Source organism: Falco rusticolus, chromosome 1, assembly GCF_015220075.1.
Source record: "Falco rusticolus isolate bFalRus1 chromosome 1, bFalRus1.pri, whole genome shotgun sequence".
In the NCBI taxonomy this organism is placed as follows: domain Eukaryota; kingdom Metazoa; phylum Chordata; class Aves; order Falconiformes; family Falconidae; genus Falco; species Falco rusticolus.
Window position 1 is genome coordinate 107,655,917 of NC_051187.1, and position 12,398 is coordinate 107,668,314.

Consider the following 12,398-nt stretch of genomic DNA (forward strand, 5'->3'; position numbering starts at 1 on the left):
TTTGACAGGAGGATTTGGCCATTCTGTCAGCTCCTAAAGCTTTCCTGTAGATACTTCTCTTTCCTACAGCTACATGAGAGTTTCTGTTAGGTTGTGAAGTTAAGCCAAATTGTCCATTGTGAAGACAACTCAGCACAAAGACTCTGTAATGCCATTTAAGATAGTGGTTTAGATTAAAACAAAATTATTAATTATTCTGAATTGGTATAAGTAAATGCTGCTAGGAGGACAGAAATAAACAATTGTTAAATCTGCCCTATGCTTTCATACTTTACAGTAATTTTTATTAAAACAGTCACGTACCTTCTCCAGTGTATTTCTGTAGATAGCTTAGGTAAAGCTGTATAGTGTTTCCAGACCTGTGCCCTTCATGTGAAAGGGATATAGTGTTCTGTATTTCACAGCACAAAACATACAGCAGCTTGAGCAGCAGGGAGCAAGTACAGTTTGCCATCATAGACGGCTGCCTCGTGCTGCGGCTGGCTGACCTTCACGGGGAGATGCTGAGCTGCTGGAATGAGATGCAGCCCCTGCCCAGTGGTGTGCCCTGCTGGGGGTGGCGTCATGCAATGGCGAGCCATTGTGGCCGCTAGAGAAGTTACTGCCAGGCTCCTGGATTTTGCAGCTGGTGGTGGCGTGAGCTCCCCCTCTCCTGTGTTACAAAGCAGGGTGGCTTCCCCTGAGCCCCATGGCGGTATGCTCAGTGCGAGGGGCAGGTTACCAATCGCATGTGTGCCACGGTGTGCTTGGCAGTCTTGCTGACCTGCCTGTGCCTGTTCATAAGTGCGGATGGAATACACTGAACTCTTCCCATGAGCTAGTATTTGCATATCTCTAAATGCTTTCCTTCCCACTTCTGTTCCTGAGCCAGTAAATGATTGGGTTGGATTTTTTTTTTTTTCACATCTTGCTCTATTTGCATCTTGTTGGGGAGGCCAGTTCAATTTCGGACAGAAAAAAAGAAATGGAAAACTGGTAGTGAGTAGAAAGTATTTAATCTTTCACTGCTGTCATTACTCTCAAGGTAAAATTGATTTCAAGGTTCCTGCTCTGTTGCTTTTCAAGAACTTCTGGCACTATATGGGCTCTGCATATGCTCTTTTCTATATTTTCCAAGTTTTTCTGCATTTGGAATGAGCTGCGGTAAAATGGGCAATGTGCTTCTAACAAGCCATGCTGTTAGACCGTGTATTTCTGTTATTGGAATTTTCTTTTTTAGTTAAGAACTAGCAACTTATAAAAGTGTTTGAAAAGTGGCAAACATCTTTTGCAGTAAAAATGGAACTTTCATATTATAGTAGTATTACTACTAGAAAATTTAATAGTATGTAAATTAACATGTGTTAATGCTGTAAGAAAGGGATTGTAATAAACCAGTATAATAGTGTTAGGAGAAGTGTTTCGTGTATTAGTTTTATCACTTATATCCTTTTATACTGAGGGAAATGTTATTGAGGAAGAACAGCTTTTTTTTTTTCCCCTTTTAAACTAATGGTCTAATTACTGAAGATGTCCCTTTGGATCAGAGTGCTATTTTAGTAAGAAAACAATTAGCAGGTGAAAAAACGATGTAGGACAAGGAGAAAGGAACTCTTGATGGAAAGAAACATTAAAAGTAAAACTTTGGTAGTTGGTTGGGGTGTATAATATCTGAGAAATGTCTTTGTGGAGAGGAACCTGGTATGTTTGTGCTTGCGTTAACTAAACTTTGAAGTTACTCTATGTAGTAGTAATAATAATAATGTAAAGATTAAGTGGGTTTTTTGCAAATCAGGGTAGACATAGCCTAGCAATATGACAGCTACCTTTTTGATAGGAGACTTGAGACAAGATAAACTTAAATATTCGCTGTTTATTTTCAGAAGGTATTCAGCCTGAGGTAGCAGATCAGGAGTCACAGTGTGATAGAGAGACATGGAGAGTAACTGAAGTTACAACCTGCACTTCAAATTTGGCTTAAACAGCTGCGTTTGGGCAGACTGTGGTGTGGCCCAGGCACTTCTGTCTGTTGCGTCCACCTTTTTGGTAGTGTGACACAAGACCGATGCCTGGTAGATAAGGTAGCCTGTGGCTCATCCAGGCAGCCTGCCGTCAGGCTGCTAGCAAGACCAGTATAGACTCATGAAGCCAGTATCTTGGGATTGCATCGAACTTGGGTCTTGCCTACAAAATTTTCTGGTGAGGTATCGCCACATACACTGTACCTCTGCTGTTGGCTTGCTTGACACAGATAGGAGTTTTATTGATGATTCCGTGGTTAAATAGGTACTACTTAGAAGCTACAAGTAAGCCTGACCTACGTAATCTCTTCTGTTATTCTTAACATGTTACACTTAAAGTTACTTGAATTCATAAAGATTAATTTTGGTGTGTTGTTTTTTCAATTTTATCTTTGCACTCTTTTTCCATTACAGACCACCAAGACTGATGGGCGAAGGATTTGTTGTAATGCAGTCCAACGATGTCGATATCTATTACTACATGGATGAACCAGGTATCTTTGTTAAATACAAAGATAAAATTGTAAAGGAATTGAAGGCTATTTGTTTATTTGATTGTCTGGACTTGCAATTCCTTCTTTTTTTTTTTTTTCTTTAATGTTTAGAGAGTTAGTGTGAAACTTTGGAGCCAATAAAATCATTCGTGAGTACACTTATGAATGCTTATAAGTTCCTGAGTTTTTTCTGCAAATGACAGAAATTTCTACTGAAACAAATGAGAGAAAGTTTACGTATTTTATATTTAGAAGGAAGTGAAATTTGGAGCTGCATTCTTTTTAATGGTTGTTGTAAATTTCTAGGCTCTTTCATGTAAGAGGCCTGGGGTATTCCATAGTTGAAATAACTGTACAGGTAGAACCAATGTTTTTATCAGCGAGTAGTTTATATAGATGTAGGTACTCTGTCAGCAGTGCCTTCCACAAGTCTTGTCTGCAACTTGGAAGCAATTAATCTTGATATTTATTCTTGAAACAAGTTGTGTTTTAAGGTGTAAACTGAAAAAGATGCAGGTTTTCAAAAGTACTTCAGCAGTGGGGACAATACCTATAGGGGATTTTGGGAAGTTGATTTGATCCATTGATTTCTGAATATTGGGGTGTCTGTCTTTTTCACTTTAAATCCAGTGAATTATATTACCATGTTATTTTGCTGGAGGTTTTTTTTTTGTTTGCAAAAGCTTTTGCTCTGACTCCATGTAAAAGTATTGCCTGAATCTTGAACAAAGGTAACATGTTCAATAACAATGCATACTGATGTAGGATAGGCGTAGGAAAGCCTGTATTGGTAAAGAGCATGCTGAACAGATAAAACTGCTGTGTATGTCAGCATTTCACTGACATCAGTGAGGAGTGCTTCGGAAAACACCAGAGATTTTTGGTCATATTCTCGCCCTTCCACTGGGAGTCTGCATTGGATTGTGGCTTGATATTTACGCACTGTAGTGGTTTCAAATAAAATTGACATCAGGACACTTTAATTGTCTTGTGCTTAACAAACATTTTTCGTGCGAATTTGAAGCAGCTTCCTCAAATAATCTGTTTATTATATTATGTAATATAGGTCTCGTACCAGAGGAGACGGAGGAAAGTAATGATGGAGAAGCAAATAATGAAGACAGCAAATTACAGGATCTGCCACCGTGTTGGGGTTTGGACATTGTTTGTGGAAAAGGAACAGACTTCAACTATGGACCTTGGGCTGACAGGCAGAGGTATTACCACGATTTACATCTTTACTTTTTATCTTTAATATCTGTTATTATTGAGAAAACATTCTAAAGTTTCTAGTGTGCGATTGCTCAGACTTGTAATTTGTATGGGGTAGGCTAGGCAGTCTAAAAGAGAAGTCCTGCCACAATGGTTTAAGATAAGTAAATTCATTGTTGCTTCTCTTGTTGGCCTTCCAAAGTTAGGATCACTCAGTGATTATTTATTATTAAATTAATAAATTATGTTCCTGTTTTCTGTGAACAGAGTAGTTTTACTGTTTACCAAGTGTTACATATCTAAGGGTTTAACCTTTTAATTGGTTACCTTTAGACTTGCCAAGCTCCTGTTAGCTCATGGTTAAGAATACACTTCACATTGATGTGAAAATTTTATGGGAGTACAGATCTGGCTAGGAAAATAATGGGGGGGGAATCATTTATCCCTGCTTAGGAGAATCAACTGCTTGATACAGTCTCCAAAGTATTTACTATCTAGATATTTTAGTGACAAAATATTAGGCCAGAACTCTACTACTGTTCTTTGCTTAGCCCTCAGTGTTTTGCACATGAGTATTTCTGGTGGAGACAGTAGGTTGTTTGGAGAGTGAAGAACTATTAAGTAAAAGTGACATACTCAGTGCTTTCCCTCTTTTTCCCCTATTAATTACAGATTGATACTTCTCTTGGCCTCCATTAATTCTCCTGTGAAACTGTTACGATTAACTGTCTCTTAGGAGTGTGAGGATGGCAGACCAAAGCGTAGCCATTAGATATGGCAGTGTCTTAGAGAACTGAAGAGAAAATGTCAGTTTCCAGAACAGTGCTTTTCTAGGAACTTGAAGTTGGTGAATCATTAATGATATTTTTAATACTACCAAGAAAGCTCGCTCTATGATAGTATGCTTTTTGTAATTTTAACTGTCTAGGTAGAAGGCAGTTTAGTGCCTATGCAGAGTGCGTAGAGTTCACAGATACATACCTGAGAATGCTTTCACATTGTGCCATGGATAGAAAATAGAATTTTGGAAAGCACCTGAGCATTTTGGAAGCACTGATCTGTAGGTGTTCTGTGTACTCTCAATTCATGTAAGGGGTTCTACAAATACCGATCTTTAATGTATTATGCAATAAAATCTTGGGTTTCCCCAGGATTTTGACAGTGTGTGGTGGTTGTTGGTTTTTTTGTTTTTGTTTTTCCCCCAAACTTTAAGCTGCCTTAAGGGTCAGCTGCTGGGTGCAGGAAACTGCTGCCCTCCTTAAAGACATACTTCCACCCCCTTGAGACCTATATGAGTTATGCTGTCAGTGCTTCATCGCTGTAGCTTTCCTTTGATGTAGTTGCCTGTTCAGCTACAAGTCTGCAGAAATGTAGGCTTCACTCCCATTCTGAGGTCCTAAAATTTTGTATTTTGTTTATTTCTGGGCATTACATCAATTATTTATGCACAAACCAAAGCGTAAACAGATTACTTCCTACTATGTTTTTGTAGCAGATTTGTAAACCAAAGATTAGGAATAAGAAGAAAAACATAGCTTGTTTGCCATCTGAATTAAAATATTTTTGTTCTAAATCATTTATGGTCTGTCCATTTATGGCTTTTATTCAAAAGTCACATCTTGTCATTGAAACTTCTGGAGATTTCAATAATGAGTTGGAAGGCTCCCATGATGCAGTCTTTAAAGAAACATTCCTTCTTATCACATTCAGTGGTTGTCTAAAAACTCAGCTAACTGGGAAATAATTAAGTGAACCAAATAGATGCATAAATATGTGTAAATATTTATCTCTATTTCTTCTGTGAATAAAAACTGTTGGGTTTTTGTTGTTGTTTTGTTTGTTTAGTATTTTTTCTTCTTCTCCACTAGGGATTGCTTGTGGAAGTTTTTCTTCCCACCAGACTACCAAGTTATGAAAGTCTCAGAAATTGCTCAGCCTGGAAAACCAAGACAGATTCTCGCTTTTGAACTGCGGATGAACATTATTGCAGATGCCACCATTGATTTGCTTTTTACCAAAAATAGGGTAAATAATGAAAAATTACATAGAAAATAGTCTACTGTGATAACACAGTACTTTTAGATTGTGCGTATTTTCACTTGTCTCAGGTGTGTATTACAGAACTGTGGTTTTAAAAGCTAGGCAATTTTGGTTTTAGTCTTCCATAATTATGAGGAAACTCTTCAAAGAGAAATATTGTCTGAGGTGTAATATAGGTCTTGTACCAGAGGAGATGGAGGATGCCAGCTCCTACACTCTTGGGAATTCATGGTCTGGACATTTCCTGTGCAGTCTTCCATTACGATGAAGCTCACCATGATGAAAAGATAATATCTTCTGATATTGGATGAATATCTGATATTACTGGAGAGATTATACTGGGGGGAGCAAAAGACCTGTAGGGGTTTGGAGTTTTCTTTCTACTGTTGCTACTCTTATAAATGGGATATAGTGTGACCTCATTGTACACCTGTTTTTTCTTTTTTTTGTGTGTGTGTGTGTGAGTGAAAGGGTTGGAAAGCGCAGTGTTAGAAATACATATGCATCTGACTTCTCAGGCATTGGATTAGAATATCTTATGCTGTTTCTATTGGTGGACCTAAGTCAGAATTTGTTAAGCCTAAAAATGGTGGGTTTTGGTATCAGTGAACTCAGACAGTTCATTAATAATTTTTATGAAGGCAAGACGGGCTTTAGTCACCAGGTGCCTTAATCCAGGTATGGGTAATGATAGCCAGAAGCATAAAATACACTGGTTAATGTGACTTTTTTCCTTTCTTGCAATACAGGAAACTAATGCTGTACATGTAAATGTTGGTGCAGGATCGTATTTGGAAATAAATATTCCCATGACAGTAGGTGAAAATGGTGAGTTAAGACTAAGCTTAATTTGTTTTCCTGATGTTTTTCCTGAGCAGTTATCTTAAGTCCTATCTGTGTGTGAATGTCTTGTAATGTTTTTCCCTGTGTGACTGAGATGTATTTTCTTATGTAAAGGAACAAAAAGTATTTCCTTGTACATTTCATTGCAAGGTATTAAAGCATGTACATATTTAAGTTAAGTTACTTCCATGTTTTACTTGGGTTAGGAAACACAGATACCTTAACTACTAGACAGTGTATCATTTAGTTATGTGTCTACTGAAGCAGATTACTGATACATTGTCAACCCAGAGCAGGAAGACTTCTTCAGTAGGATTAGTGTAGTAGTTGAATCATGCTGAGAAATGCATTATGAAAACTAATTTAATAGTAGTTCACTTAAACAAAACAAACCGCAAAATCCAAGGTGGAGATAAACATAAAGTTACGGGTATGCTCCTTGCATTTACTTGTCTTGTTGGTTGGTTTGAAGCCCTTTGCTAAATTGTTTGTTCTCTTGATTCTGTATGGCATATTTGAGCTCTATTCTGCAAGTTAAACTCAGACCTCCAGAACCTAAGCGTTTCCAGGCCGAGCAAGATGACTTTTGTCATCCCCCCTACATGAAGGCAGAAGATGTTAAGCTCTTCATTGACAAACAGTAGAGGACAGAATTATTCTAGTATTAATTTCCATCGTGATATTTCTTGATTGTTGGTGGACTGCTGAAATCACTAGTGAAAATTATACAAATATCTGTGTAACTCTTATGTCTGAATGGTTATGTTTTATGTCTTTTGTTTGCTAGGCTATTCACCTACAATTAAAGGGCAGCTTCTACATGTTGATGCCACCAGCAGTATGCAGTACCGGACTCTTTTAGAAGCTGAAATGCTAGCTGTAAGTTTGTATTAATAAGCATAAAGCTTTGGTCTCCAGAGAATTTTTACTAAAGAACATATTTATTTATCTGTTGAGCAGTTCTTCAGGTTCTTAAACAATACAGAAATATGCCTTTTGAATGCATTTTGCAAGGTCTTGATATGTAAGGAGCTTATATATACACACTTAACTATGCACATGTAACTTTCAGAGACTTAAATAATTTATATACCAAGTTATATGTGTTTTGAAAGCAGTGGAGAGATTGCATTACCACTTACAAATCTTGCCTTGCTTACTATGTAGCTGTGTGTTCATATAAGCTTTACCTTACACTCGCTAGCTGTGCTACAGAATATGTGTGCGTAAGTACTTGAAAGTACTTCAGAGTGCTGAAAGTACTTGAGAAAGATTTAATACTGCATTATTCCTTTGTTTGCCTAGTATTTTACTTCTGCAGTATTGTAAATCTCTAGGTTATCTTTCTCTGGATTTTAAATGACGTTATTAGAGTGATGTTTTTAATGTTTAAATTTGAGCATTGTATCAATGCTTGAAAAATATTGTATTCTCAGGGATTTTATTTTTAGTGTATTGTGAAAAGTGATGCTTTTAATGAAAACATTGGCTTATAAATTGCTTGGTATGTCTGCTGCAATAGATGTATAAGTAGTTCAGAGTATACCTTTCCAGATAAATGAATACACTAACACTTGACCTTCAAGCAGAGAATGAGAGATTAAATTATTAAGGAACTGGAGAGGCCTTCTGTTCATCCCAGTGGGAAAACAGTTTTAATTATTCATCAGAGTACATATGTGAAAACTGCTGAGCTACAGGGTCAGGCACTGTCATCTTTTCAAGTAATACTGATGCTTTAATATCTTGTTCACAGTTTCATATTAATGCCAGCTATCCGCGGATATGGAACATGCCACAGACATGGCAATGTGAACTTGAGGTTTATAAAGCAACCTATCATTTTATCTTTGCTCAGAAAAGCTTCTTTGCAGGTAACTTCTTTACTAATAAGTTATATATCAAATTAACTATTGGGTTTTTTTAGACTCTCTTTTCAAATTTTGTACAATAGATTGCTTCTGAGGACAAAGTTCCTGATGTTTTCTGTTGCCCACAAGTGTTTAAGTCCATGGTATTCTTACATTTGAGTAGAGATACCAAATAATTTAATTTTCTGACATCTAAACTAAATTTGATCTGCAGTTACGTTAAGTGATCTTAAATTTCAGATGAATTTGTTTCTGTCAGAGCTATTAATTTGTTTAATATTTGTCACCTAGGATGTTGATTTCTCTGATATCTCTCTCCTTGGCTGACTGATTTTCAACTGTTGTGTCCCTGTGGCTGAGGGATGATGAGACAAAGGAATTTGCTCCTTAGGATTTTGTCTGTGAGGAAGAATACTTATGCACAAGGCAGTACAATGTGACACAGCATCACCAAACTGTTGCTGAACATTCCAGCTGCAATAATGGAAGGAATATAGCCCCATCAATGTGACATGGCCTTGGCTAATTAGCCCTGCTGAGAGGAAGGATTAATTAGTGCAGGCATAGTGCCATGCTAATAGTTATCCTCCTGGTGAAGCTGGAGCCATTATCTGTATAGCACTGCAGTACACAGCGTAGCCTACCAGTCTGCTCAGAGCAAACCTGAACTTCTACAACATTGTTTTGCTGCATTAGAAAATATTACTAATGTACACATTCAGAGTATCAGAGCAGAGAACTAAAGGAAAGCAGTCGGTTGTTCAGTGCTTTTAGGTCAATGTGTAACTTCGCTACTGCACAAAACAAAACTAGTAAACTTAATTAAACCTATGGCTTTCCAACTTAAAAAAGAGGGGAGAAATGGGAGATGGATTCACAGCAAGTATTTGTGGAATATCTGCCTGAGAAATACATACTCTGTGTTGTTCTCATTTTCTTCTTTCTGTATAGGAGGAAATGGTTGAGATTTACAATTTATGAAAAGCCAAAAACTTAAGAAGTCTCTCACTTGATTGCTACTAACTTGCCTTTTATTACTTTATGTGGGTTTAGATTTGATCCAAGACTGGTCCAGTGATAGCGCACCTGATATTTTTTCATTTGTTCCATATATGTGGAACTTCAAAGTCATGTTTCATCAATTTGAAATGATTTGGGCAGCAAATCAGCATAACTGGATTGACTGTTCCACCAAACAACAAGAGAACGGTGAGATTACTTTTTTGTTTATTTGGGAGTACATACTACAAAAAAAATGTATAAAATGTATATATATACAGAGTGAGAGTACAAGAATTACAAAATTTGTGCTAGAAAAATGTGTTCAGTGATAACTACCCGTTTTGCAACTGTTGATGTGTATAAACCTTCCTAAAACTGTTGTTAAGTTCTAAGTTGCTTTGTACAAATGCATACCCTTTTGGGGGAGAGTGCAGTTCTAGATCATGTTTTAGCGCTCATTTTTCAAAACCCTTTGAATCTTTGATTTAGTACAACAGTTTGCAGAGAGCAGCTCTGAGGTTTTGACATATATTCAGTAAGCTAAGTGAAAACATTTGCTCGGGAATAAATATTTCTAAGTAATGTTAGAAAAATACCATTTGACCTCTGTATAACTAGAAATGTCTGTTTCCTGGTTGTTTCGGAATAGCAGATAATGGTGCTAATTCTAAACATAACTAAGAGGCACATTTCAGAATGCCAAAACTTTGTTTAACATGCAGCGGTCTACACTGCACTAGTCTTACAATTTCAACATATGAAGAGGATGGTGGATTAAAAATCATGAAATTGTGTTCTAGTTAAAAAATAAGGCTCACTGCTTCATCAGAAGCCTGAGGAACTTTTGATATGTGTTTTCTTGTCCAGACACTGATGTGTGAAGCAATAAATTGCAAGATATTAGTTACAGTTGTTTTTATTATCTGCTTGCAATTTCATTTTGCCAAGTACAGTGTCTTTCTAAAAAGGACAAGCTGTACGGAATAAATACTTTCAGAGTAATTTATTACGATGTACTCTAAATACACAATACTTCAAATGGCAATTCCTGTCATGAATTCTTGAATGTCTTTTCATTATTTTTACCTGTGTTTGATAATTTGCCTAAGAACAACATAGGCAGTAATATTGACAGATTTTTTTAATATATATTTTGCCTCTTCTCTCCCAGTTTATCTAGCAGCTTGTGGAGAAACATTGAATATTGTTTTCTCTCTGCCGTTCACTGACTTTGTTCCAACCGTATGCAATACTAGATTCTCTTTAAGGGTAAGTTCTTCCCTCCTTGCCCCTTTTGTCTTCTAAATGTGAGATAGTTTTCCTACCTTTTTCAGTTAGGAAATTTTGAATAAACTCTTTCCTGAAAGAAAAATAACTCTCACTTCCTGTTCATAGAAATTTTTCTTTAAGCAACCCAGAGGTGAATGGTTTCTGTTGCTTATATGAAGCATCCAATCATAGGCTGTTCTAACTTACATATACATATATATATACACACACATTTAAAAATACATTTTAGAAATATATATGCACATATGCTTCATACATACATATAGACACACATTTAGTATGTGTATTTACTATATATGCTTATGCTCTGTGTGTCTGTGTATGTATTTTATCGCTTGGAAGTCTGTTCCCATTTATTTAGAAAATGTGGAATTCTAATGTGTGTTCAAAGGTAAAGATCAGATACTGGAGTGAGTACCCCCAACCATTTTGGAAAGCCATCTTCCAGATTTTTTTTAGGAGTTTCTGTAGAATAAATAAAGATGATAAAGTGTTTTTAGCAGACACAGTTAATTCTTTGAAAGAGTGTACTACTTATCTTCCCTAAAATAGAAACAATTTACTGCTGCTAAAAATAAAAAAACTAGTTGATGGTGATGTTGGTAATTTTCTGCAATTTGATAGCAAAGAAAGCAATGTTTTATCTAATTAATTTTTTTAAAAGTATGTTTTAGTTGAGATGTAAGATAGCCTTGGGCCTGTCACTTAACTTTTGGTTGTATATGGCTTGAACAACGGAAGAGCAGTAGTCACTAAAAACCATGCCCCTGTGTTTTACAGATTGCTATGGTGTGTTATTATGTGCAAGTTACTGAACTTGTAACTGTTCAGAACTACAGAGCTCTTGGCATTGCACTAGGAAACAGGGAGTGCTGTGGCCAGCAATCACGTGAAAACTGAGATTTCTTGCCTCACTTTGCTTGTAAAGGGAAGGTGATGGCGCATATGAACATGCAAATAACATGAGCATTATGCATAATGTGAATGTAAATTAACTTTTCTGTTACTAATGCTTGATTTTTAGGGAGAAGATGTTGATCTTCATTTGTATCTACCAGATTGTCATCCTAGTAAATACTCCCTTTTTATGCTGGTGAAAGATTGTCAGCCTAATAAAATAAGTCCCGAATCTTGTATTTCTGCTGAATGTCAAAGTGGTCAAAAAACAGGCAAACCCAAATGGAGGAACATTACTCAAGAAGAGTGAGTTTTATTGTGATATATGTATATATATATGTCTTGATACTGGCTTTTCATATTTACTTACTTTGTTTGTGATGAAAGCAACCTCATATGTTTGAGGAAGATATTTAATGAAACTGTTCTACTTTAATTTAAAGTGTGATGTTTCTTTTTGAAAGGGCTGGATGGGTTGAATGCTGGACAGTCCCGAGTGTTGTGTTTACAATTGACTACTCTTGGCACCCGATTTATCCTCAGAAGGCAGATGAGCAGTTAAAACAATCCTGTAAGTGTCACTTGTTCTTGTTAGCATGTTTCATTTCAGGAACTGCTGTGACTTTGTTGGATCAAACTGCTTAAATTTGCAGAAATGAGTTTTGGACTGAACTACTACTACATGTCACATGGGAGAATGCTAGTCTTTAGAATGCACCAGGTTTGATTTAAAAACTGACAATGTTTCG

The 12,398-nt window shown here is 36.5% G+C and overlaps 1 protein-coding gene across 12 annotated transcripts in view; it reads left to right on the plus strand.

Annotated features, from left to right (window-relative positions):
- Positions 1-12,398, plus strand: part of KIAA1109 (KIAA1109 ortholog) — a 125,039-nt gene that overhangs the window by 24,733 nt on the left and 87,908 nt on the right. For all 12 annotated transcript variants that reach the window (XM_037394718.1, XM_037394726.1, XM_037394783.1 and 9 more), the window contains exons 9-18: positions 2,415-2,494; positions 3,561-3,711; positions 5,575-5,731; positions 6,496-6,574; positions 7,377-7,468; positions 8,346-8,463; positions 9,514-9,669; positions 10,634-10,731; positions 11,777-11,955; positions 12,114-12,220. In XM_037394718.1, coding sequence (XP_037250615.1) covers positions 2,415-2,494; positions 3,561-3,711; positions 5,575-5,731; positions 6,496-6,574; positions 7,377-7,468; positions 8,346-8,463; positions 9,514-9,669; positions 10,634-10,731; positions 11,777-11,955; positions 12,114-12,220 — 1,217 coding nt within the window. The remainder of the gene's footprint in view (positions 1-2,414; positions 2,495-3,560; positions 3,712-5,574; positions 5,732-6,495; positions 6,575-7,376; positions 7,469-8,345; positions 8,464-9,513; positions 9,670-10,633; positions 10,732-11,776; positions 11,956-12,113; positions 12,221-12,398) is intronic.